Below are 27,334 nucleotides of genomic sequence, written 5' to 3' on the forward strand. Positions count from 1 at the left end.
GATGGAACCAAGACTCGAGTTAGTACTGGGGGAGGGACTCGGAGCAGTTTCCTGTCTAGATGGGGTTACATCAAGGATCGACGCTTAGTCTGTTTCTTTTTGTCGTGGTGATGGATGTTTTGACGCGGCATATTTAGGATGAGGTGCCTTATTGTTTGCTTAGTTGTTGTAGTCTTGATTGATGAGACTCGTAGTGGAGTTAATGCTAAGTTGCAGGTTTGGAGGCAAACTCTTGAGTCTAAAGGGTTTAGGTTGAGTAGGTCCAAGATGAAATATTTGGAGTGTATGTTCAGCGAGGTGTCTCATGAGTCCGATGGGGTTGTTAAGCTTGACACTCATTCTATCAGTAAGAGAGATAGTTTCAAGTATCTGGGGTCGATGATTCAGGAGAATGGAAAGATTGACGAGGATGTCACTCAACGAATCGGAATAGGGTGGATGAAATGGAGGCTCGCCTCCAGTATCTTGTGACAAAAAGATACCTCCCAAACTTAAAGGAAAGTTCTACAGAGTAGTGGTTAGACCGGATTTGTTATATGCGGCGGAGTATTGGCCTGTTAAGAAAACCCGTACCCAGAAAATGAAGGAGGCGGAGATGAGAATGTTTTGGTGGATGAGTGGGTGTACTAGAAAAGATAGGATTAGAAATGAGATTATTCGAGATGAGGTGGGAGTGGCTTTAGTGGAAGGCAAGATGAGGAAAGCGAGGTTGAGATGGTTCGATCATGTGATGTAGAGGAGCACGGATGCCCCAGTATGGAAGTGTGAGAGGTTGGCCAGGGATGGTTTCAAGCGAGGTAGAGGTAGATCGAAGAAATATTGGAGGGAGGTGATTAGACATGACATGGACCAACTTCAACTTACCAAGGACATGACCCTGAATAGGAAGTTGTGGAGGAGGCGAATTAGGGTAGAAGGTTAGTTGAGTTAGGATGTATGTTTTGGTGTATACTTGGGAGTATTTTGCTTTTGGAATTATTGTATATATGTTAATTCCAATTGTATCTTGTTCTATTACTATTCCCTATCTTAGATTGCTATATTTTAAGTCGGAAGTCTATTAGAAATAGCCTCTCAGTCTCACATTGAGGTAGTGGTATGAACTGTGTACACTTACCCTCCCCAGACCCCACTTGGTGGGAATATACTGGGTATGTTGTTGCTGCAGCAATCACTGTCCTTGGTGTCACAGCCCTTCCTTTGGTTCATCAACTTGTTTATCGCTTTTTTTTAGAGTTTACAATTCTTGCTTCTTTTGTCAGCTATAGTTGTGTAAAAAAGAGTTTTGGCGACTCACCACATACGTTTTGCCAAATTATTTTACTTGTACCGTTTTATGAACTCGTTATATCTTCAAAATTAAATGTAACACTAAAAAGATAGCATATGAACAGTACAAAGAAGAAATGAAAAACATCAGATGCTTATAGTTCATCATAGATGAGAATCACAAAAATAGAATCGAGTTCAAGAATACGACATTTTCATAACTAGAGAATCCCCTGAACAGAAATTTCAAACAGAAAACCAGATGAATTTTTACACATGATTACCCCTTGTTGGCCGGCAGACATGATTCCTCTTCCGAGCATGTTCTTGGTTATGGTGCTGTGTGCGACAAGCATACCCATACCAGCAGTCTTGCCTCTGAGCATCCTCTGAAGGTAAATGCTGAGAAGAAAATGAAATAAGTTCCTACAGCGTTAAAATTCTAGATCTTTGACAAACCTGTGATAAGAGTCGAATCCTACACTATAGAAGCTAGCGGATTCAATGTTTCAAGATTAAAATGAGAGATTTACGAGACACTCCCTTTGTTTCATTTTACATGGTGGGGTTTGATTGGACATGAACTTTAAGAAAGAAAAGAAGACTTCTGAATTTACCCTTATAAGAACCAGGATTTTAAGCTTATAGGTTCGGAATTCTAGTCCTAAGTTTCTAAATTAATAAATAGTACATATTCAACCGACAAATACAAAGTTTAGGTCATAAGCTACTAGGTTCGCCTAATCTATAACCAAAGGTCTAGCTCCACCCCTGCTCAAAATTAGTGGTCTTAAACATGTGACATTTCTATGGTATTAATGATAAAATGCGAAGTTTGAAGTTAAAAGAGTACCCAAATGTGGAACAAATGCAATCTATTTTGCTAACAGACTAAAAAGGGAAAGAGCCATATAAAATGGAACCCAGGGAATAGTTGCTATGGGGCGGGAGTTTGATCTGCAGTGCTATGCTAGATAAAAGCTTATTATATATTTTAGGGAAACTCAGCTTCAAACAAAATATCCCTTTTACCTTTTAAGTAAATCCACAAGTAATAGTGGAAATAACTGAAGAATCAACAAGGATCAGTGGCAACTTACATGTCCTATAGTTGTAATTCTGAACCAATACAAAAGGAATGAGACTAACTTGTCGTAGCACTCACTGCATAAGAGAGAGACAATCAGCGAGAAGAAATTGCATCAATGAATGAAATCTTAAAAAAAAAAAAAAGGGCAGCCCGGTGCACTAAAACTCCTGTTATGCACAGGGTTCGGGGAAGGGCCCCACCACAAGGGTGTATTGTACGCAGCCTTACCTTGCATTTCTGCCAGAGGCTGTTTCCAAGGCTTGAACTCGTGACCTCTTGGTCACATGGCGGCAACTTTACCAGTTACTCCAAGGCTCCCTTTTGTATCAAATAATAGGCATTTTCTTAACTTCAAGGAGAAGTAAGAGAATCCATCAGGTGCAAAATGACATGATTTCCAGAAATACAAAAGTTGAATTCGATATCTCCAAAAAGAAACCTACTCACCTACAAGTAGGTGTACGAGAAGTTATCATCTCTACATGATTCAAAGGCATTCTTGTGCGATCTGAAGGAAACAGAAACACATTTTAAATAGCAGGACAATCAATTTAAGGATGATTTTCAAAGAAACTAATCAAGTGCATTTTATCCTGATTGACTTTGTCTAAGGGCATATTGGTTTCTGACGAGCACAATCTCAAATACATGACAAGTAGCAACCAATAGTCCTTGTTTTTATAGCTCAAGTTCTAACCAAGTCATTTTGGACTGATATTGTTTTCACCTCTTCTGTTTCTTTCATCATGCTACGCAAGAACATGATGTGGCATCTACCGAGTAATGTTCTCAATACTCAATTGTAGGTGGATGAGGACAAACAGTATTTCTCCTTTAGCTAATAAGATTTAGAAACTAAGTGGATAATGCTATAAGTTGACTTATGGTATCAAGGTACTTTCTTTGATAAAGTAATAAATTCCATTCAAAAAAATCCCGTATAACAACTAGTACACTAGAAAATAGAAAACCTCATAACAAAACACAGATTTCTGTAAATGAAACCCAACATTCTGTACATAAAGGAACCTTATGGGTGCACCAAAAGGAAATAAGGGAAAAATTTCCACACAACACCCAATAGCCCGTTGCACTGCTGTTAAACAAAGTCCTAGTGACAAATTTAATACGATTGATCATCCCTCCCCCACAAAAAAAAAAAAGGAAGTAAAAATGTTTCTTGGAATGGACGAAGCAAGTGCAATTCCTATATATAACGCCATTTGGAGTACTAAACTGGTCGAAGAGGAATCAAGGACTAAGACGCATAGAAGCTCTAACTACTACATTGATCAGGTGAATCCCACTTCTAGTAGGCACAAACTCTGAAAAAAGTGCCTGTACTTGTTTCCATGAAGAGAGGTACAGGCTGAAAAACAATGTATGTATTTGTTTCCATGAAGAGGGTAAAATTCTCCAGACTGCCAATTTTTTGAAGTGTTTTTTAACTCCCGTCAGATATTCCAGACTAGAGGTGGTACCTTTTTGTCTGGAGGTGGTGATGGGGGTCAAACAATAATAGTCGAGAATAGGCTGACAAATATATACATTTAGAGTGAGAGGAATACACCACAAGTAGTATCAGAGAAAGACGGGACGAAAAAGGAACTGATTCTCAAGTTTCCGACAGTCAAATTACCTATCTCCCGCTTATCCAACTTCAAAATCCAATTAGCTACCACATCCTGTAACGACTTCCCCATCTGTCTAATGCATCTTTCAGTGACCTATTAGAGGATAACATAGAGAGTCAGCAGATATGGTGTTTCAACTAAATTACTGAGACTAATAACAATGCATCAAAAACACCATAAAGAAAAAAAAAAGCCATACATTTTGTTCATAATGATTCTTCTCATGTGCCAAGGAGGGGATTCTAGAAATTGCACGTTCTGCAATCTGCAGAAATGTGTGAATCAATCTGACGCATTCTAAAAAAAAAAAGCAAGACTTCACATGTAATGCTGGAAGTAACTCAACAGAAGTACTACCATTATTTTTGAGAAAGAAAATGTGAATATAACCAAAGTATTACCATTATGAAGGAGAAAAAGAGCAGGAAAAAGGGCGAGAGCAATCAAATGAAGAAACAAGGAGAAGAAATGTCAAATTATAGATCATGTCTTCTAGTTGACTTGTATAATAAGGAGCACCAAACAACTTGAAACTTTTTTTATACGACGGGGATATCCAGACTAGTAGCCTGTTTGGCAAGCTTATTTTCCCCAAAAGTGCTTATTTTTAAAAAATGAGGTGCTTGGCCAAGCTTTGAAAGAAAATAAGTGTTTTTGGGGAATAGGAAAATCAATTTTTCATAAGCTACAAAAAGTAGCTTTTCCCTAGAACTTTTGTGAAAAGCACTTCTGAGAAAAATACACTTACAAGCACTTTTAAAAAGCTTAGTCAAACACTAATTGCCGCTCAAAAGTGTTTTTTAAATTTATTGGCCAAACATAAACTGCTTCTCACCAAAAGCTCTTTTTGAAAAGCAATTCAAAAAAAGCACTTTCAAAATAAATTGATTTTAGAAGTTTGGCCAAATAGGCTATAGCTTAGGCGGCACCTCAACTATTCAACCAACTTGGAATGCAAGTGAGAACAAGAGTATAAAACCATCAGAAAAAAAGTTTCAAGATTATTTCCACCCAAATGTGGGTGGACACGAAAGGTTATCATACTAAAGAAATTACAAGGATAAGCAACGACAATATATAATCATTGGCCTTTGCATCTCTATTGAGGTTGGCAATTATTTGTAACTGTCAAAAATCAGCGCTATTTCATCCCTAGACCATTAGGTGTTTTGAATGTACACAATTTTCTGAAGTTTTAAACCCAAGCTCCTGGAGAACATACAGATGTCTGAGTAAAACACAATAAAGTCTCTTCTGCTTAAATTATCCCGAGCTCGGACCCTACTACAGGCCCATGAAAGGAAACATCTAGAATTTCATTCCAACTTTACATGACATACCAATTTAAGTTGGAAGTGATGCTCTAAACATCAAAGGTTTCTAACCAGCATAACCAAAACATAGTTTGAACAAATCAGAAAGGTAAACCAGATTTAAAGTACTTACAGGCTTGAACGTTTCAGGACTGCAGAGTGGATGTAAGTTGCTTCCATTAACACCCTGAGAATGCCAATAAGCAGCACAAAATGCTCGATCACATCCCAAACCTACAAAGCCAACCACCTTAGGTCTCACACACTAAAACACTTCAAAGAGGAACAGAAACTTTGAGGACACACATACAATCATAGAAACACAGGTGAGGAAAAGATACTTCGTAACAACATAATAACAAAGAGTTGAGAAGCATAGTACTAACAGTGTTGTTGCACTCCAACATTTAATCGAAAGGGCATCATCCCACCACACGCTTGACATTGAAGATGAACTGTGTTTTCATTGCACTTATAACCTCCATATTCAGTGTCTGAAAGTAAACTACTCAACATTAGAAAGTTGAAGTTCATAATTTTAAATGGAGTTCAATGGTTGAAATACAGAATAGAAACCATCGTAAATTTAAAGTCACAAGAGAAGAGGATTAGATTCTCTCAAGATTTACATGGGATTTACATTGTGCAATAAGTCAACAAATCATCTTTTCTGAATAAGTCAACATGTTTCACTTATCAGTTTCCAAATTGCAAATAACATCTAGATTGAGGGAAAATGCAATTACCACACTGAGGGCATGAATGGTCCCAGCTATCTGCTGCATCTGCTGGAGAACGTTCCCTCTTCCGGTGACGTTTTCTACTGCTGAGGACCTGCTCCTAGGGGTTAGTATATTTACCAACAACAACATACCCACTGCAATCCCACAAAGTGGGGTCTAGGGATGGTAAAGTGTACAGAGACCTTACCAATCACCACTACCTTGGAGGTGGTTAGTATATTTACCAAGTTTAAAAGAAAATAACTTGTCGAGCGTTAATGATACTACTACTACAACAACAATATACTCCGTGAAATCCCACAAAGTGGGGTCTAGGGAAGGTGGAATGTAGGCAAAACTTACCCCTACCTCATGGAGGTAGAGAGGTTGTCCCCAAAGGACACTCGGCTCAAGTTTAGATAAACGAAGTAGTTATGACAAGGAAAAATGGCAACGATGAAAACATGGCACCGAATAAGGAAAAAAATACAGGGCATTCAGAAAAGGAACTGTAACAACAGAAAATTAGTGCATTTATGAAACTAAATATTTAACAATATTTTAATTAGTGTAATTATGACATACGATAGACAGTCCTCAAAACAGACCACTTGAAATTGAAGAGAACTCCCGAAAATCTACTGCACGGAAAGATAGTCACAATATACTGTCATAAAACGCCAATGCCTGACAAGCCAGTGTAAAGATCTTTGGAAGCACAGGAGCAAGCATATAACTTATGAAAAAAAGCTTATCTATAAGCCATGGGTAGAAGATTGTCATATACTTTTATGACATTTCGAAGACATCATAGTGATACATTATTTAGCATACGAGCTGGGAAAGAGCACCTATACAAAGCCTTACATAGTAGCTGTACCTTACAAAGGCATCTCATATGGTAAAGTTAGACTGCTTACAAGCGGTGACTTTATTGATGCACAGGAATCAAGCAGCACAATATCTTTACTCGAGCGTTTTAAAGAAGGATCAGCTAGCAGTATATCCTGCATAATAAGGGCATAAATTTTTAACTTCAACTCACAATGAATTATACCATGCACCTAATGCTTCCACGGAGAAGACATGCTTAGATTAGTGGAAAGGGTTTTTACTCGAAAAAGCAGAGCATAACAAATTACAACTCGAACAGGATATCACCAAATAAAAAGGATTAATCCTAAAAATTTCAAAAAAAAAATTAAATGAAAATTAACTTAAAAAGGACAGTTTGTCCAACTGGAAATAAGGGCAAAAGCAAATTAATTTCACGTCTTACTTCTTCAATGTTATGCAAAAAATGGTTCCTTCCAACAAAATGTACAACTGCTCTGCAATGGGGACATAAAACACTTGAACGCCTCTCTTGAGACCTCCTAAGCCACTCTGAAAAGCATCCATTGCTGGATATTGAAGAGCATAAATGATAGTACATCTAGTCAAGGATCAAAATCCAAATAGTTTTTCAAACCACTAAAAGATCTAAACCACTAACCAAAAATTGTGAAGGCAAGGAGCAGCTGTGACAACATCATGCCAGATATTTAAGCAGATGCAGCATTTTGCATACTCAACATCGAGAGAAATCTAGCAGAACAATAGGCCATGTAACACGACATAAACTAATAAAAGTGAAAATAAACTATTGCTAAAAGCTTACATAACTTACCTGTATATATCTGCGGGATTCCTCAATAGACATTATTTTGAATCGGTATTTCACATAACCTAACAACATTGAAGCATAATGCTATAAGCCAAACATCATTGCTCATAAAATATGTCATTCTAATGCATTCTAAGATGTAACTTGGGTTGAGATTATATTTCATAAAATGACGAGAGTGGATATGCTCTTCATCAAACCCTACTTCACCTAATAATCTATTTAAATGGCCAACTGAATTTAATCTATAGCTTGTGAGTTCCTTTATTTACAAGGTAAAAGTTTTATAAATAAAGGTGCCAAGAAGGTACAGAAACAAACATCCCCTACAGTAAATTCAAGTTAATACATAATTCCCAAGTGAAAGAAATCCATATACTGATCCATGTTGTCTAGCAGACTCCTTTCACACCAAAAAATAGATTGTGCAGAGAAGGATCTTGACTCTAGAAACATCGCACTTTTTGTTCTCAAAACAAGCACTATTTCTAACTGTCCAAATGATCCAGAAAATACACAGAAGGATAGTCCACCAAACTGTTTCTGGATGTTTGCAATTCCAACTTTCCATATACTTCTAACATCTGAAGGAATTAGCCAAATTACACCACATTTATATCTTCTAACATCTATAGCTAGTAAGTTAATAAAACATCAAATGACCAGAAAATATGTTTTAAATGGCAATAAAATTGAAAAGGAACATAAAAGGTGCAACCCATGCATGAAATACTCCAGGGCTATGAAGACAAGGGGCATATATTGCATGTAACCTTACCCTTATTTCTGCAAAGAGGCTACTTCCATGCCTCAAAACCTATGATCAATAGGTCACAAAAATAGACACTACCGTTGCACCAAGGCTCGGATTGAAGAGGAAAGTATATCAACAAATCCTGTATTAGCTGACAATATTTGTATCTAGATCTATTAGTACAACACTCACATCTAACAAGAAATTAGCAAGTTCAGCATGGCGTTAAGGAGTTCTATTCTCTTTTTATCTCCTGGATAACGCACCTAAAATAACACCGTGCAGATAAGACAAAGAGTACAGGTAGACTCCAAATGCAAATATTGAAAGTTAACAAGGCAGATTAATGACTCCAAAAAGGAATCTGATAAGAAATAACACCCACCTTCATCACTGGGACCCAGCGAAATTTCACTGCCACACTTAATTACAGCAGCATGCTCATCCTGAACAACCGTCTCATCAACAAGAATTTCTTTGGAACTATATTAGACAAGGATGTAGATATTCAACGACACGACTTTGACCGAAACAAAAAGCACATGCAATTGCCCAAGACAAAGTTGCACAGGAAAAGCACCACGGAAACAAAAGATGTCACTTAAAATTGTTGAAGAGAAATATTCACTTTTAAACTGCTAGAGTCCACAAAGTAACAATTGACGGAAACAACAAAAGCAAACAATAAGAAAATCCTGATAAAACAGAATATCATTCATTGTACTGAGCGAGGGACTCAACCACTTTCAGCCACCATGCTATCTCAGTCATGATTCATTTTGCATCCAAAAAAGTATATGGCACAAAAAACATCTCTTTGTACCAGTTACATTCCTCTTACCAGTGATATTACTATGACATAGTTTCCTATTTCTTCTGTTCCAACTTAGCAAAAAAAAAAAAATACAAAGACGCATAGCTGTCCATAATGTCATTTATCTCCTTGCCACCTCCAAATCGTTTCTTCTACGGTCTGTAGTTCTACCCAAACAACATTAATCAGTGAAAACACAAGATTCCACAACTATGTAATTGTTTACAACATATCATGATGTAACTATCTACTCTATTTTATTTACACCAGCAACATCAATCCATCACAATTCAACTTGTCTCCTTAAGTTGTGCTCCATTAATATTGCATCCGCATAGCACACAAAACTAAAGATTAACCTTCATTCGAATTTTAATGTGCCACAGTATCTTCGCCACAACCCTTACAGTCCCCTCCGATTATTTCCCAGCAATTCCATATACTGTCATATTCTACACAGTAAGCCGGGTCGATTGGATGAAGGATTGATGATCTTTGCCCCTTGAAATTAAGGTAGTTGAACCAACATTCCAGGACCATCTGACCATGTATTTCTATTCAAACTCCATGTAGCTTACCATGCATAATTATTAAATATTCAAGAATCTGTGACTTACCTAAGAAATTGGAATGTCCATATCTTGTCATATTCAGGAAATGCTGGCAAGTAATTGCATCAGAAGAGAGATTGAAGATCTGGTTAAGTGACTATTACTATATGTTCAATCTCTTGGCAGGAAAAAATGCAACACCAAGTATTCTTGGGTCTAGGAGCATTAGGCCGAGCAACTTCAACTAATAAGCTTAGCAACCATGCATCAAGAAGGTACTTAAGCAAATTATTAATCTATGGAGAGAGGACTCAAGGATTTTCTAGGCTAAATCCTATAAACATGTCAGTGCATGCAAAGTGGGTCACACTGAAGGAAACCCAAAAACCAGCATTCCTTTATGCTGATACCAAATATACCACTAAAGAACAATTACAGGACACAGGCATGCATCTCAAGCACATAAGCAAAAACTTTATGATTCCATTCATTTTTATTGAGGGGAGGAAAGAGTACACATGTAGCATCATTCTTTTTAGTTTTCACTACAAAAATCAAATTGGGCTGGAAAATGCAAAATAATCTAAAACCCAATAACTGGGTGGAAGATCACAGTTTATCTTTCTTTAGTTAGACAGATCATCAAAAAGTTATCATAAACCATCTACATCACAGAATGAACCAAATACACCAGCGCAAGATGAAATATTTACACAATGAGAAATGTTTACCTCTTATTTTGCATCATGGCAGAATCTAGATCCACATTCCTTGTTATTTTACACCATTCTTGCTTTTCTGAATAAGAATTCTTCACTTCACTGCATATTACTGTCTCCTTCAGCCTTAACTCAATTTCTGAATAGAGGGAGTCTGTCGGTACTATATTAAATAGGACAAAATTATTATCAGTAAGCAATATTTATCTCAGCTCTAATCTTCCTTGTACTTCTAAAAGCTAAAATCATCCAAAAAGTGAAGAACAACAGTGCTTCAAATAGAAGTCTATATCACTGCACAACACAATTAACAAAGCAAAATCAAGTACCATCAATATCAACTAGAAAAAAAGAATGGTGTATCCAGACTCCAGAGATTGAGGTACCTAATATTACAAGACTCTATGGTATTCTAGGATGCAGAACAGGTTCCTTATTTACTTATCAGCTTCCTTTGGTCGCTAAAAACAAAGTTATAGTGGGTATGAGAAAATACTATCCCTTTAGGGTAAGCTAGTGCTGATTAATAGTGTTTTGGATTCACTTCCTACATATATAGTGCCATTATTTCCTATAACTGTCAAGTAGAGAAAACGCTGGACAAATTAAGAGACTTACTATGGGAAGGTAACAAAGACAAGAAGGTTTTTCACTTAGTGGAATGGAGATGGCTACATAGCCTAAGAAAAAAGTGGGCGGGAATAAAAGATATGAGGTTACATAAGTATAGCCTGCTAATCATATGGCTTTGGAAGTTTGAAACAGAGGAGGAAGCTAATCACAGAAAATATGACTTGTAAGGGAATGGTGCACAAAAGTGGTGGAATCCTCACATGGAGTAACCGAAAGAGTATCAGGATCTAGGTCTGATATGGAACAATGTACAACTTGTTACACAGAATTAAAATCTAATAAGTAAAGAACAGGCTACTTCAACCACTAACATGCCTTAAAAATATGTTCTTGGATACAAAGTAGCCAAAAGATGGGTGAAATTGCAACAGTTACTCATTGACATGTAAAGCAAATATTTGTCTTTCCCCATATTTCAAGACAAACCATCCATGCGTGTCGTAACTGAAATTCAAGATAATCCCTTTCATGAAAAAAAGAATATATACCGGTGACAGATCGTTCAGTTCACAATCTTGATCAAACTCTGATTTGGGTCAAACAAAAGAAAATTAATAAATAATTTTCTTGGTTCTTTCTTTAATGGGCAAGAAAGAACAAAAGAAAAAGGCTTACTGAGTTTGGCCCAAACTTCATCTTGCGGAAGTGTAGCGGTAGAGCTTTCTCCCTTTTCCATTGCCGAGGGACAATCAACGAGCAATAGTCTCCAGTTAATATACACTAGTATAAGAAGATTGCACTGGAAGGAAGGAACAAAATTGGCATAAATCAGCAAGTCATCAAGCGCGACGGAGTCTTGCACTGTCGTTTTATCGGGTTTATTAATTAACCAAAATCTCGATATTTTGCTGAAGATGCCACTTTTGAATATTTCGATATATATAATTAGTTTTTGATATATCGAATAAAAATATTTTTTTTTTTAATTTTAGATTTATTAAAATATATAATACAAGCAATAAAAATATATAATTAGCTTCCGACACATTAAAGATATATAATTAATTGAAATTTTTGTAATTATATTATAAGCGTGAAAATTTATATAAATATGGTATATTAAGGTGTAGCATGACCCTACACTCCTAATTAGAGTCTGTTGGGTTTCTAGTTAGAAAACTGATTATTTGAGAATTTCTATTATAAAATAGCTTTTCAGAAAATATTTTTTAAAAAAATAATAATATATATTTGATAAATTCATTTGAAAAATATTTTTTATAAACAAATTGTTTTTGGTTAATTTTGTTGAAGAAGTATTTTTGATAAACAAATCATGAAAAAGGATATTTATTAATGAATTTTTACTGCTAAAATCATTTTGTACATTATAATATTTTTAATTTAATTTTTATTTTTTAAATAAAAATACATATTATAAAATTTTCGTCAATCTTTATATGCATAAATACATTAAAAAATATTAAATATTGATATAATATTGCTATAATAATTTAAATATACTTAAAATATTTTTTAAAAATAAATTATTTATTTAAAAAGATAAAATACTTGAGAAAATTTCTTTTTACAAGTGTTGCCAAAATATCCATTTGATCTTGCAACAGATTCGTCTGTCATCACTATTGGTGATATTTTTTATTTTATTTAAAGAAAAGGAGTGAGAAATAAAATAATAATAAATAAATAGTAAAATAAAATAAAAATTATAACGTAAACATAAAGTATAAAATTAATATATACTAGTCTATGGAAACGTGCATTGCACGTTTATCCCAAAAAATTTAGAATAAAATTTTATTCTATACTTTCACTGAAAAGATAGAAGATCGACAAAAGTTGAAAAAGAAATGAGAACAATGGTTATTGATCAACCAATAACCTCAAATACAACATTTCAAAATTCATCAAATCTATAAAAGTAAGACACAAGATTGCGAGTAATAGGCAACAATGACTATATCAAAGTCAAAACCTCCTATTAAGAACACTAAATAAGCACCTATACTACCGAAACACCCTCGAGAGGAACAATCATCACCTTGAATCTGCAATCTTTTAATTCAGCATATCAAAATAGTCATGTCAAGAATAGTCATTTTACGTTCATAGTCTCTTTCTTTTAATTTTTTCGTCTTTCTTCCTTGTACTTCCACTTTAATATATTCTTAAGCATCAATTCTTCAGTCTGTGATATTGATAAAGCTCGATTTGCATCATGCGAGATGCTTCTTTGTGCTCCACAATTTGAGTGGAGGAGATGATCTAAAATAGATAAATAAATTAGAACATTAAATGAAAGTTCAAGGCAAAATAAGGTTATTCCATCTGCTATGTAAGAGCGACAAGAAATAACTCACTCTACTTTCGACTTTTCAATATATATTTCAATATGTATTATATGAAATGCAATAATAATATCATAGCTAAATAACTTACAAACAAAAATCACCAAATTTTTAAAATCACTTGGCAAAAACATGTATCAAATTCAATAGTCAATATATAAAACACATAGCTATTGAAAAACTATTTGTCTCTACAGATTATTAAGTATCACTACATCATGATCAATGATAACTATTCGACCTACAAAATATCAAAATAAAAAATGATCCCTAACAACTCTTACATTAGAAATTTAACAGTTGCGAAAGTATACAAAGTGACTTAACATCAGTGTACAGTTGAAAATTCTTCTACAAAATGTGTGTTGATGCTAAAGTTCGAAAGAGCAACAAAAATCAAATGAATATAATTGATTAATAAATTATTAAAATAAAATTAAATCAAATATAATATATATTTATTGATTTAATTTTTACAGGTTTGAGTTCAATTATCAATCAAACACAAAACATAAAATAAAAATTATAAATTGTAGCTTACTACTTTGTCTAAAATCCTGTGGATAAATTGGATCAAATTCCTACCTCAAAATTGTGGATTTGGAGAAAAGCAATCATCAAAACAAACAAACAAAAAAAACGATGAAGCCAAGCATCTTGTTGAAGTTTCATATTTTGTTGTTGTGAAGACAATGACTGAACTGAACCAGTAAACAACAAATTTTGAGCTTTACAAAATTAAATTCTAATATCTTGTTGAAGCCGTCTGTATGAATGACCATATCAAGAATTCGTGCATAAAAAACATACACGATGAATTGAATAAAGTAATCCAAGATAAATTACCAAAGTTCAAACAACTGAAAAGGATATTTTATTTTTATTGGAAAAGGTTTTAATTTATTATTGTAATCAATATTTAATATTAGTAAAATAATAAAAAAAATACTGAAAGGATGATTTTATCTAAAGAGGAAACTTTTGAAGAAGGATAAAAAGTTCAAGTATAATATATATATATATATATATATATATATATATGTTTGTGTGTGAGTGCACGCAGGCGTGCGACGTGTGTGTAAGTGATAGGATATTTTGGTCATATAAAAAATAATTTTCTTCTTTTGTTTCTGCTTTTTTTAGAAAATAAAAAATTTAAGGCTTTTTCCGGTAGCAGAAAATTATGTACTGTTTCTTCCCAACAGCGAAAAATCTATGTCTGCTTCTATTTAAAAGCCCTTTTAGAAGTTATCCAAACACTAACATTTTTAAAGAGATTTTTTTTTCTCAAAAAATATATCTATCTATGGTATATTAAAAGTTTGAAGACCCTTAGAAAAGTGATTTGAACTTTTTGCTCTTCATTAAAAATCTCTGATTTAGACAAAATCGTCTTTTCACTATTTTTCTAATAATAAAAATTATACATATTAAAAAACTACAAAAATTCCTTTCAATTCATATTTGATTTGGATTTGGAAGTTAAGAATTGTAGTGATGCATATATATGTTTTTGTTTAGAATTTCCTTGAATTAAAGTCTACCAAAATCAAAAAAAGTAAATATGAAAGTAAGAATTGGAGTGCGTATTAGAATCAAGCCTAATACAAAAAACTATAATTAAAAATTAAGGTTATACTATAATAGATTAAAATAATATTTAACACTTATAAATCAATTAACATTTTATCTTACATAAACAAGGACTTCTCTAAATCCTATTTAAGGAGTAATATATTAATTTGATGATTTACTTTGGTTAAGGTTGCTCAACTTGGAGATCATGTTGTTTTTGTACATCTTTTGGATTTGAATCTGGTAAAATTATGTCAGAAGTTGAACGATTTCTTACGTTTTCTTTTTTTGTTGTATTGAGTTTCCTTTATTTTTTGTCATTAGGAATTTTGAAGGTTACATACGTATATATCTATTGAAAATATTGTTTGGTTCGTCACATAGCTGAATTTGAGATAAAAGGGTTGAGAGGGATTTTTATTTATTTATATTTTTTTTCAATTCTGCATCGCTGTGAAATTAATTTGAGCAAAAACTACTAGGAGTAGTAGTTTTTGATTAAAAGTTAATTGTATTGCTTATGATTTCGACAATTACTGTGTTTTGACAAATGTGAATATGATCAATTACCATGTGTAAAATAGGTAAATTTTTAGTATTATTTTTATTTGCTTATTTTTAGTGAGTTATAATTTATTTTGGTTAGTAAATTCTATTTGATTTTCTTGTGTTGTAGTCTATAAAATACACACTTTGATTTTTTTTCCCTTAACGATGAATAAATGTCTCGATGAAAAATTGAACAGTTACACAATTTCTTTGTTCATAATTTGGTTAACTTTTCAAAATTATAAATTATTGTATGGAGCAGCATACCATTTATATATATATATATATATATATATATATATATGTATGTATGTATGTATTTACACAAAAACATCTCTTTATTGTTTGATATCAAGCAACACCTTTAACAATCAGGTTCTACAAAATATTTTTTTATTTTTTAATTTGAATTTACATTTAAAAGTATATTTCTAACTTCGTGTTATATAAATAAATGTGTCAAGAAAGATAATGAATTAGTTGTACTCTCAAAAAATTGGGTTTATTAATTAAAGATAGTTTAATTTTCCTCTTGAGTCATAATTCTTGACTTAATTATTCTCCTTCCCCTTTTTCTTTTAGTTGTCATAGCTTACTTTTTAAGAGGCAAACGATATAAATTTTGATCAATATTTTAAAATAAATTTTTTCATGATATTGATATGAAAAAATTGTAATTTATAATACTTTTCATATATTTTAGATATCTGATTTTAATTTTAAAATATCAAATTAATTTAACACAATTTAACTTTAAGAGTTAGTTAAATTAACTCTTAAAAAATAAATGTGACAATTATAAAGAAACGAAGGGACTTATTAAATTAGCAAAATGTTTCTCTTACACAATTCATTTGAATTTAACTTTTAAAAGTATACATAAATTTAAAAATTATTTTTTATTGATGGTTATTAGGGACTTATCAAATAAGAATATATTAAAGCATGCGGATTGTAATAGCTTCATATCAATACTGTGAAGATTTGTGTTGACATGTTATAAGTCATTGTAGAAGTCACAACTAACATGCTTTAATTGTGTTAATTGCTAAAAATCAGCATGTTAATAGGTTCTTTTCTTTTAATAATTTTTCATGTATTTACTTTATCTTTTGAAATCTTTTCGATCAAAAAATTTGACGTGATATACACGTGCAAAGCACGTACACTAAACTAGTTTTTTTTTTTTTTTTAAATAAGTAATCCCAAACAGGCTTTTAGACGAAATAAAAAAAATAGTCATATATGTCCATGGTTGTTCTATGAAGCCGTTTGGATATCCATTTGGAATAGAAATTTTATTTGGGTAAGAAATATAAAAATTTTAAATCATATTTTTTAATAAATATCAAAACCTCATTTCTTAAAATTATCAAAGTTTTCTTAATTTTTATATAATTTTAGCAAATGAGCAAATCATAATTCATAAATAAATTATTTTAATAAATTGCATATCTCATATTTTTCTTACTCATTCGGACCACTTTACTTGACGTCCTCACTAAAAATAAACGCTCTAAAATAATTATTATTTTTTAAAAAATCAATTAATAATTAGTTGTTTGTTTCGACCTTTAAATTGAGAGAAGTAATGAATAAGAATAATTTAGTCAAATTTCTCTCTAGTTAAAATTTTTCTCAAGAGATGTGCAAAACAAAACATGACAAGTAAAGTCATCCAAAAGGAATATAAATAAATATTTGAGATTACACATTATAATCTTTCAAATGTGCTTAATTTTACAAAGATTCATTGGTCTAGTAAATCAAGAATAGTAGTAACTATTTATTCTTTAATATACTCTTTTCACATAGTAGAGATACTCTATTCACATTGAGCATGATTCTGTAATTACAAAATTAAAATAAATATTTTTTTTTTTTTGCATAATATAAACTTATGAGTCAAGTTTTACATTTAAAGAGTTGAAATCATAACTTGAAATTTGAAATTCATCGAAGATCATTGCTTACCATCAGCAGCTCATATGAACCTAGTGACTCTATAGTACTCGAAGCACTTGAGTTTCAGTAGTCGGGAAGGATCTTAGAAGTGCCTATTATTACACCATACTACACTTGACTTCACATATTTATAGAACTAACTTTATTTTACTTTACATTCAAACCAAAGTAAATCATGTCGACGATGGAACAAAGAACAGAACTTTACGATAATTTTTTTTATTTTGAGCATACTCATTGGAAGAGTCAAAAGTCATCTATAAGTGATCGAAAACTGTGCTCCAACTAGTGGTGAAGGAAAGAGGGAAGAAACAACTATGGTATTGACCAGACCCTTTTTTCTCATTTTGTTTGAAATATTAAAGGAATGACACCATATGAATGACTACATCATGAAATCACGTTTCTAAAATATCTTATTTTCAAAATAAGCTAATTCAATAGGAATTTTCTCTCGCCACTTTTAAAGAATTTAAGATTTCAAATAATGATTTGATATTGAAGTAGAAATTTTGTTCATATTATATATCAGAATTTCAATTTTGAGCCTCAAATCTTATGATCAAATTCTTATTAAGTCTCACATGTTTTTCATTTATATATTAAAATAAAGTACTCTAAATATCCATTTAAGCCTATTTAATTACTTGATTAGGGAGATGCACAAATATTTATTTTTAAATTATTATTTAATTTACATAAGATTTACATACAAAGTTAAAAATTCTTTGCAAGTTGACTAACATAGGAAATAACTTCAGACGTATGCTAATTAAAGTTAAAATTTTTGTCTCTGATTCATACATTTCGTCTGAAGTGTATCATTGCAAAAATTAAATACTAAATATTTTTTGGCATAAGTTTGGTATGGCTTGCCACGACTAACTTAGACATTTTTTACTGAATTTATGAACTTTATAAAGGTCAAATTTTGAACTCTTCTACCAAAGTTTTACTTGAGTACGGAGTTTAATTTCATACAAAAAAAAATCATACATTTTTTATTGAAGAACATGTAAAATATGACTAAACTTTTAGTTATGTACTTGATTTTTTCATGTACATATGTGCTTCATCTGTGTATGACGAAAATGCATGCAAAATCTAATTAGAATTTCAATTTTGTATATAGGAATTTATACATATGTGTGTGTGATTTTAATAATGATTTATGTATGTTCAAAGGTTCACATGCATAACAAAAAAGAAACTATCCTCGGGAATAAATCAAAGAACAAAAGGCTAAAGAAGAAATAATTATGACAAATGCGTATTAAGAATAAAGAAGCCTATCAATTCAAAGAAGGAAATCAGGTGCAAGTGAAGAATCAAAAATAAATGCACCAAGTATCAAGAAGCTAAATTGATAGAACAATCAGTAAATAAAGAATTCATTGGAGGTCAAGTCAAATATATAAACTATCTAAACCATTTCAAAGTCTTGCTATTCTTTTACTAAGTATTATATTACTTAGTGTTTAAGACATAGTCAGAAAGAGATGAGAGAAAAAAGATTGTTGATGAGACATTGTATTAAGAGTGAAAAGAAAGGAAAAGAGTGTAGTTATAGGAACTATACTCCAACGTTGTACCAATCTCAGAATTACAAAGACTTAGAAGATAATACCTTAGCAATTCAAGGGGACTAGACATAAGATTCACATTGGATCACAACCAATATAAATATTGGTATCATATTACTTACATCAATTTAGTTTTCCGTACTACGGTTAAATTTATTATTTAACAGTGACTAAAGTTTTTTGTAGTCGACTAAGAAAAGAAAAAAAAATAGCAATTCACGCCTCCTATTGTAATTTTAGTTGATTTCAGAGCAAGGAGTCACATATCTTTGCCTAGCATCAAGTGAGAAAAGATCATGGCATACCAAGCTACCACTGAAGAACCTTTTCTAGAAAGGAACACAATAGGCTAGACATCCCTACTTCAATAACAAGCATCACTGGAAGATAAGGATGGAGACTTTCATAAAATCTTATGATGTAAAGACTTAAAGAGTTATCAAAATTGGTGATCTACCAATTTCTCCTACCAAAAAGAATGAAAAAAATTAGAAGGTGGTCAAACGTCAACTGAAAAGTTCCTTTAGAGGATTACACTGATGAACATATTGAGACCATTTAAATAAATTGAAAGACTAAAAATAATTTATACAATGCAATCAATGGAGAAAAATATAAGAAGATCTCATGCTTTGAGACTATTAAAGAGATATGGGATAAGCTAGAGGTTACCAATGAGGGTACTGACAAAGTTAAGTGAACTATCATCAGTTTGTTGGAATATGAGTAGTTTTCTAAGGTTAAAGAAGGAGAATCCATTGAAAACACCTTTGCTCATTTTGGAAAAATCATTGGTGAACACAAATAACAGGAAAAACATGTCCTGTATCAGATCACATCACTAAAATTCTCAAGAGTTTACCAAATCAATTGATCTCAAAGGTTGTGACTCTTAAAAGACTAATTATAAACACTCTTTCCTATGATGAAGTCTAGGGAGATCTCACTGCTTTTGAGAAGGCTCATTTGACCAAAAGGGATCAAGATGACAATCAGAAGAAAACAATAGCATTCAAAGTTACTAATGAAGTAGAAGAAAATAAATCCCTATGTGAAGAAGATATTGCTCTAATCACCAAATTTGTGGTAGATAACTTTAAAATATCCAAAAATTAAAGAAGAGGTAAAACAAATTTTTCAAAAGAGAAATAAATTACTAAGTACAACAACAATAAAGAAAAATGTTATAGCTGTGGAAAGTAAGGACACATTGTAAATGAGTGTTCAGAAGCAAAGAAAAAAATACTTTAAAGAAAATGAAAGACATAGAACCTTTAACAATTAGAGCGATAAAAACAACTATGAGAATGAAAATAATGACATTGAAGATGTTTGTTTAATGGCAATTGAAAAAACAAGTGAAGTAAGAACTTAAACATGTAATAACTGTATTAAATGCAAAAATTACTAAATCGTGATGTAGCTGATTTAAGTAGAACTTTTGATGAAAATAAGCTCTCTTATGAAAAAAGAAATATTAAAAAAATAAAAAATTTGTAAAATTGAAAAGGTCTTTCTTTAATAAAAAATGGATGATCTAAGAATTCAAATCAGCAGATTTCATAAATCTCTCAGGCATAGTATAGTCAGATCAAATCAATCAACCACCTCAGGTAAGTAGACTGATAAAAATTATGTCAGTGACAAACCTAAGTCTAGTAGAAAATATTATAGTTTTGGTAAGTTTCAAAAGTTGTTTGATTCTGAAAATCAATCAAGACTAACATCCATATCATAATAATAGCCATGGTAGGTCAATTATTGGAAAACAGTCCCCTTTCTCTTACTATTACTGTGGAAAATCAAGTCATAAGTACTATGATTAGATGTTTCGTTCAAATAACTCTACAAAATAGATTTAGGACCCAAACTGGATCGACAAAAATTAGTTCTAACTCTAAAGAACCCAAGAGCACTTGGGTAACTAAGAATAATTATTAAGTTTGTTTTCAGGGACACCACTCAAACATAAAACGAAAATGGTATCTAAATAGTATGTGTACAAATCAAATGAAAGAAAATAAAATTTTGTCCAAATACCCAACTATAACGAGTGGCAACCATATTGTCTCTCCGATGGGAGAATCATCTAACCCTAATTACTTAATACCAATAATAAAATTTCTCGAATAATTCTAATAAATAACAAGTGCAGAAAATATCAAATGTTTAAAATACCCTTAGAAATTGAACGTATTGTATGAAACATCTAATAAAATCTAACTACGGGTCCAACTAAAAAAACTAAACTAATAAAAATGTCTATGTTCGAAACAAATGGACAAGAACAATAAGTGGAATGAATCATGACTGAAAGATATAGCTTACCCTTGAGTCAGAATGATCACTTGCTACAACTGAGGTCTCACCAAAGTTGCTAAAATATGCTATGCACTCAACAAAAAGAAGAGCACATGTACGTATCAGTACAAAATACTGTGTACTAGTAGGGTCGCCAACCAACTCAAAATAATAACTATGAACATATAATTAACAATTTATAAACCAACTGACATGATCCAAACTAGAGCCTAATCGTGTTGGGTGCCTCAAGTCCAACTGAGAACAGAGACCACCCCCAATACCCTACCATAACTGCCTATATCCCATATCAGATGAGTTCTAAATATATATATAATCCAAAATAAAATGGAACAATCATAAATCAAGTACTATTAACTGGTGTCAGCCCCAATACCAAAACCAATGCCAAGTCTGACACCAATACCGACACCACCCAAACAACCTATAGTAGTTCCACAAAGCCTCTATTCGAAAGTAAAATAATATTCGATCGGGACATGCCCTCGACTATATCCAAAACCAAAGTCTATGTAATGACCAAAGTATGTAAAGAAATCCATGACATGAAATGGATCCTTCCGGAGTATGGAAGCTCACCACTTCAATCCAACATAAGATAATCCCGAATCCAATTACTGAGTAGGAGGATTAGTATGGTCGGTTTTTGCATCGCGTGATGATACAACCTCCCGAAGATGGGTTAGTAGGTAAATGCTAGCAAACACTAAGGAAAAGAATAAAATAATGCTAATATTTAAGACCAAACAAACAACCATATGCATTCACAAACATACATACATATATATATATAATCCATGCTGGGAAAGGGAACTAGGCTTAGCATGCCTTTAAAATCATTAACCTGGGTATGTGTAGCTTAACTATCCTACAGCCACCTATGGGCTATATGGGTCTAGTGTTTCCCCCTCAACGGGCCTCAATGCGTGTAGCCGCACGAATCGAAGATACCATAGCAGTAGGGGATTCCTGTGTACCCTTCGCTCTCCATGATACATATATATAAGTGTAACTTAGGGGATTCACGCATACCCTATAAGTATAGTATATGGTCGGTATAGCCAATCCTCATATCGGCAAACATAAGTTTCCAGTGTCTGTTCATTAGACTCACACCTTCATGGTTAGCTATCACACCCCGCCATTATTGCCCAATTAAACCTTTAGCACACAACCAAGTTACCAATTTTATTTATATATTAACCAAGGATATAAGAAGTGGTATCATCATGCCGACTATATCTAGCAAGCAATATCCTTAGCCAACCTTTTAAAGGATTCCCACGTATCCAAAGATTACATTATCATTAAGTTTACTTAGGGGATTCCCATGTACACCACAACTAGTTTATTGTTATACTTGCTTGCGAGATTCCTTTGTACCCCGTAAATCTTTCAATTAAATCATAACCATGACCACTAAGACCTTACCATTTAACTATTTAAAGCCATTTGAAATCATGCAAGCCAATTTAGGGTTCCATTACCACTTTATACCATGCAAGTTTTCAATAAAAGTTCAATAATGTAACAAAAGTATTCGCATAGGAATTTTATCAAACATGTTGAGGAAATATAGTTTCCAAAACCAAAATCAAGTATCAACTGACAATTCCCATGCAACCATATGTTTAAACCTCCATTAAAGCATAAAAACCATAATTAAAAACATGGGAAAACCATAACCAACCATTTATAACCAGAACCCCTAACATATAATTCAAAAACCCAAAACCATACCATAATTATGCCATGAAAATCATACATTAAATCGTGCCTTTAGTTGAACTAACAATGAGGAAGGATTAAAATGCCTTAGAATACGAAGAAGATGGAGAGAAACCACCCTTGTAAGCTCCAAATTAACCACTTTCAAAGAAACCCTAGCTTTTGTTTAACCCAAGAGCCTTAAGAGAATTTGAAAGTGTTTTTGAGTGTTTAATATTAGAATAATAGGGTAAATAATGCTCCAAAAGTGTTTTAAGTCATGGGGTCATAAGGGGTTAAGAGGAAAAATATCTATAATACCCCCAATTTAAACTATTTAATTTTTTTGCAGGAGGGTATGACACCACCACTCAATCCATACCCTAGCATATGAGTAGTACCCACCACTTGTACCCTAGGTATCCCTTGGACCCCTAACACTTTCCAACATACGACCACCAAGGCCACTTGTACCCAAGAATACGACCAATACCCTCAACCCGTACCCATAAAGAATCAAGAGGGGTTGACACTGTCCAATATATGAGTTGGACTATACCACTCGTATACTATCCTCACGACTCATGGTGAGCCACTCGTACTCAGATCCAAGTTAAGTTACTAAGTTTTAGAGTAAGTGAAGAAAAATCCATCCCAATGACCCATCACCAACCATAAGACTCGTACCCACCTAGTCGTACCCATACCAAAAACTCAACCACCCAATACTGGACAACATACGACTAGTCACTGACCCGTACCCTCACCATACAACTAGTATGGTGAGTCGTATGAGTTATAAAAAGTCCAAAACCCAGGAAATTTCTAAGGACCAAAACCTTGGGTGTTTCACCAACACAACCATGTAACACTTAGCATTTATACCTCCACTTAAACTTCCTCAACAATACCAAATAAGTCAGATAATTATAAAATAATACAAGCAATTTATCAAGTCAATACCATGACTAACTATAATAAAATCAACCTTTCCACAATTACCTTATTCAATAGATTTCTACAAATATTTACACCATTCAAGTATATCAATAGACTGGACCACTCATTAATCCAAATAACAATAGTATCATCAATCAGTTTACTAAATAAGCCCAAATATCAACAACCATATAGCTCGGTCCATTCATAAAACTGTCATAGTCACCAATATCGTATACACACATGCTATGAGTTTTATGGTTGCCCACTAGTCATAACCTGCAGGGAATGAGCTGATTCCACGTACCAAATAACCTAGACATTTAGTATTTATCACCCTTATCCCAAACCAATGTTATACCATCCTTTCTCTAATGTCCCCACCCTTATACTACCTAAGTTACATCAATTTCATAAAGATGACCTTTAGCGGTTCATCACATAATAACAACTCATATCACAATAAGTACAATCATAATATGGGATAACATAACCACACTTGTATTGTAAAATAAGTCTTTTTACATAATCTCATTTTAGGTAATTAAACGCTTACAACATTATGCAATAAGTTAACATTTAAAACATGCCTAGCAACAAGTAAATAAAGAGGCAGTTAACATACACACATACATAAAATTGAATCTCAACTATTATTCAACCATCACCAACCTCAATCTAAGCTTTGTGCTTACTCTAACGAACTTGAGTTTTGCCATTTCTTACAATCTCATCTTGATTATGATCTAAAAATAACAATACCATAAACATTCAAACAATTACAAGGATTATAACCTAATCCCAAAATGCCAAGGCCAAAATAATGATCTTTCCCTAATTCTAGGGGTTTTCTACCTTTAATCTACCTTAATTTTACCATATTCATATTTATAAAGATGAATTCTAAGTATGAAACCATAGTTCATCTATCTTTAACCAAAACTTAAGGTTTCACCCCATTTTCACTATTTTACACTTGAAATTTAGCTTATGTCAATTCAATCCTCCCTCATACTCAAAACCTAGTGATTCTAAGGATTAATCTTCAAAAAACTAGTTAAAAGAGTGGAATTTTTTTCCTTAACAAAGGATTTTGGTTGAAAATAGGTAAAAATTGCCTTTCTTGGCTCTTGGACGTATATGGAACGAAGATAATGTTTAAAGCCTAGTTTATACATTTAACAATGTTTGTTCTGCTATAGTAGCCCAATTATCACTATAGTGGTATCATTATAATAGGATTAATTTACTATGTCGGGATTTCCCAAATCTGACTCCCGCTATGGCGGGAATATTTTCGCTATAGCAGGCCAATGGTAGTAGCTTGCCTCTTGCTAAAGCACCCTAGGTAAGGTAAAAAGTCTGTCAATCCTAAAAATTTCCTAATTTTGCGATAGACTTCTAGATATTGACATCCTGAACTAACCTCTTTACGTCAATTGTCATATTTTGAGTTTTACTAATCAGAAGTCACTTTAAAAAGTTTCTACAAACTATTTAACTTCTTAGCTATCACAATATGGTCTCAAATCATTTAAACACTAACATATCCATTACTGAATTATTATAGACTACACAATACTTGGATTTTACCTAAACATAGCCTAGAATTTCTTATACTTTATTAGAAGAGAATTTTAATTTGAATTTTGGCATGCTAGACTATACTAACTACAATGACCCTCCAGGTTTCTTTTTGTATTTCCACATATTTTTGCCATTTAAAGATTTTCGATAGCTTTCCCAAGTCACTTGTGACTTGCTAAAGCTGATAGTTCAGTTATCAGACAGTTCATTTGACATTTAGAGCTAATTCCTTATTTAGAAGCCTCCATAGGTAAAAATTAGCTACCAAGTGTGAACATCAGTTTAACAATGTCATTTTCCAATTTTGATAGTTTCACTAGCTCCAAAACATTAATTTTATTCTAGGAGGTCCTTTGTTCGAGTCCCAAGGCCTCCAAACTCATTTTATGCCATTGTTTAGAATTTTGTAAAAGTGGCCCTTAGGTGTGGGTCCCATTTTTAACCAAAAGCACCCTTAATAGAAAATTCGACAGTGCCATTGAGTTTGGAATGCCAAATTTGATAGGGTAGCATAGTTTATTTGCATTCATGGGATTCTAAATGAATCCTGAGGAGTCGGTGGAAACTTGGAATTTTTCCAAGTTTTAGTTGGTGCATTCGCTTAAGCGACCAAAGTTCACTTAAACAGAGGTCACTTAAGTGGCCAACCATGTAACGCCCCAAATCTGGTACCCAGAACGCTACACGATGCTCATGACCCCAAAAAACCACAAGCTAACCCATGACTGATATCTATAACTGAGCACTGAATAATATACTGTAAATATGTGGAATATAAGCTGTAAGGCCAAAGGTTCAAAAATGAACTAATATTGAATATAAAACAATGTCTGTAATGGGTTGGGTAATTCTTCTCATGCGGCTTTAACTATCTAGAGGCATAAGCTATAACCTTACCTTTTTGTATCAACACACAACCCAAACCAATTCTGGAGGCATCACAATACACCACAAAACCATCTGTACCATCAGGCAAAGTCAACAAAGGGGCTGAAGTAAGTCGAGTCTTCAACTTCTGAAAACTCTTCTCACAGGAATCTGACCACTAGAACTTAACTTTTTTTGGGTCAACCGGGTCATGAGAGATGCAATAGAGGAGAAACCTTCAACAAAATGGCGATAGTAGCCCGCTAGACCTAAGAAATGTCTAATGTCAGACAGAGAGATAGGTCTAGGCTAATTTCTTACAGCTTCTGTCTTTTGGGGATCAACTCTAATACCTTTGCTGAAACAACATGACCCGAAAAGGCTATAGACCTTAGCCAAAATTCATACTTACTGAATTTGGTGAACAACTGGTGACCTCTAAGAGTTTACAAGACAATTCTAAGGTGATCTGCATGGTCATGCTCATTACGGGAGTAGACAAGGATGTCATCTATGAACACTATGACAAACATATCAAGATATTGCTTGAACACTCAATTCATGAGTTCCATAAAAGCTGTTGGGGCATTGGTTAACCCGAAGACATGACTAGAAACTCAAAGTGACCATATCGGGTTCGGAAGGCTGTCTTTGGAATATCACATTCCCTCACTTTAAGTTGATGATAGCCGGATCTAAGGTCTATCTTGGAGAAATAACTTACACCATGCAACTAATCAAATAGGTCATCAATTCTTGGAAGAGG

The 27,334-nt window shown here is 33.0% G+C and overlaps 1 protein-coding gene across 2 annotated transcripts; it reads right to left on the reverse strand.

Annotated features, from left to right (window-relative positions):
• Positions 1-1,407: 1,407 nt before the first annotated feature.
• Positions 1,408-12,010, reverse strand: LOC107854302 (E3 ubiquitin-protein ligase CHFR). 2 transcript variants are annotated; one of them, XM_047407773.1, is made up of 16 exons: positions 11,781-11,986; positions 11,654-11,691; positions 10,545-10,695; positions 8,834-8,931; positions 7,698-7,756; positions 7,524-7,615; positions 7,308-7,431; positions 6,949-7,035; positions 6,053-6,140; positions 5,693-5,800; positions 5,440-5,540; positions 4,193-4,258; positions 3,999-4,086; positions 2,807-2,867; positions 2,370-2,433; positions 1,408-1,671 (listed from the first exon to the last, which is right to left on the reverse strand). In XM_047407773.1, the coding sequence occupies exons 3-16, from the start codon at positions 10,559-10,561 to the stop codon at positions 1,540-1,542; spliced, it is 1,185 nt and encodes a 394-aa protein (XP_047263729.1). In that variant the 5' UTR covers positions 10,562-10,695; positions 11,654-11,691; positions 11,781-11,986; the 3' UTR covers positions 1,408-1,539. The 2 variants fall into 2 exon arrangements, with proteins under 2 accessions (XP_047263729.1, XP_016554794.1); XM_016699308.2 differs by lacking the exon at positions 11,654-11,691 and having other exon boundaries at positions 11,781-12,010.
• Between the last annotated feature and the right edge of the window lie 15,324 nt (positions 12,011-27,334).

This window comes from Capsicum annuum, chromosome 1, assembly GCF_002878395.1.
Source record: "Capsicum annuum cultivar UCD-10X-F1 chromosome 1, UCD10Xv1.1, whole genome shotgun sequence".
NCBI lineage: Eukaryota > Viridiplantae > Streptophyta > Magnoliopsida > Solanales > Solanaceae > Capsicum > Capsicum annuum.

Bases quoted from the DNA above. Each gene is read 5' to 3' on its own strand.
- LOC107854302 (XM_016699308.2), bottom strand. From the start codon at position 11,841: ATGGAAAAGGGAGAAAGCTCTACCGCTACACTTCCGCAAGATGAAGTT. The intron at 7,757-8,833 runs GTGGGTGTTATT...CAATGTTGTTAG, and splicing joins GCTGGGTCCCAGTGATGAAG to GTTATGTGAAATACCGATTC. The intron at 2,868-3,998 runs GTAATTTGACTG...TGTTTCCTTCAG, and splicing joins GTTGGATAAGCGGGAGATAG to ATCGCACAAGAATGCCTTTG.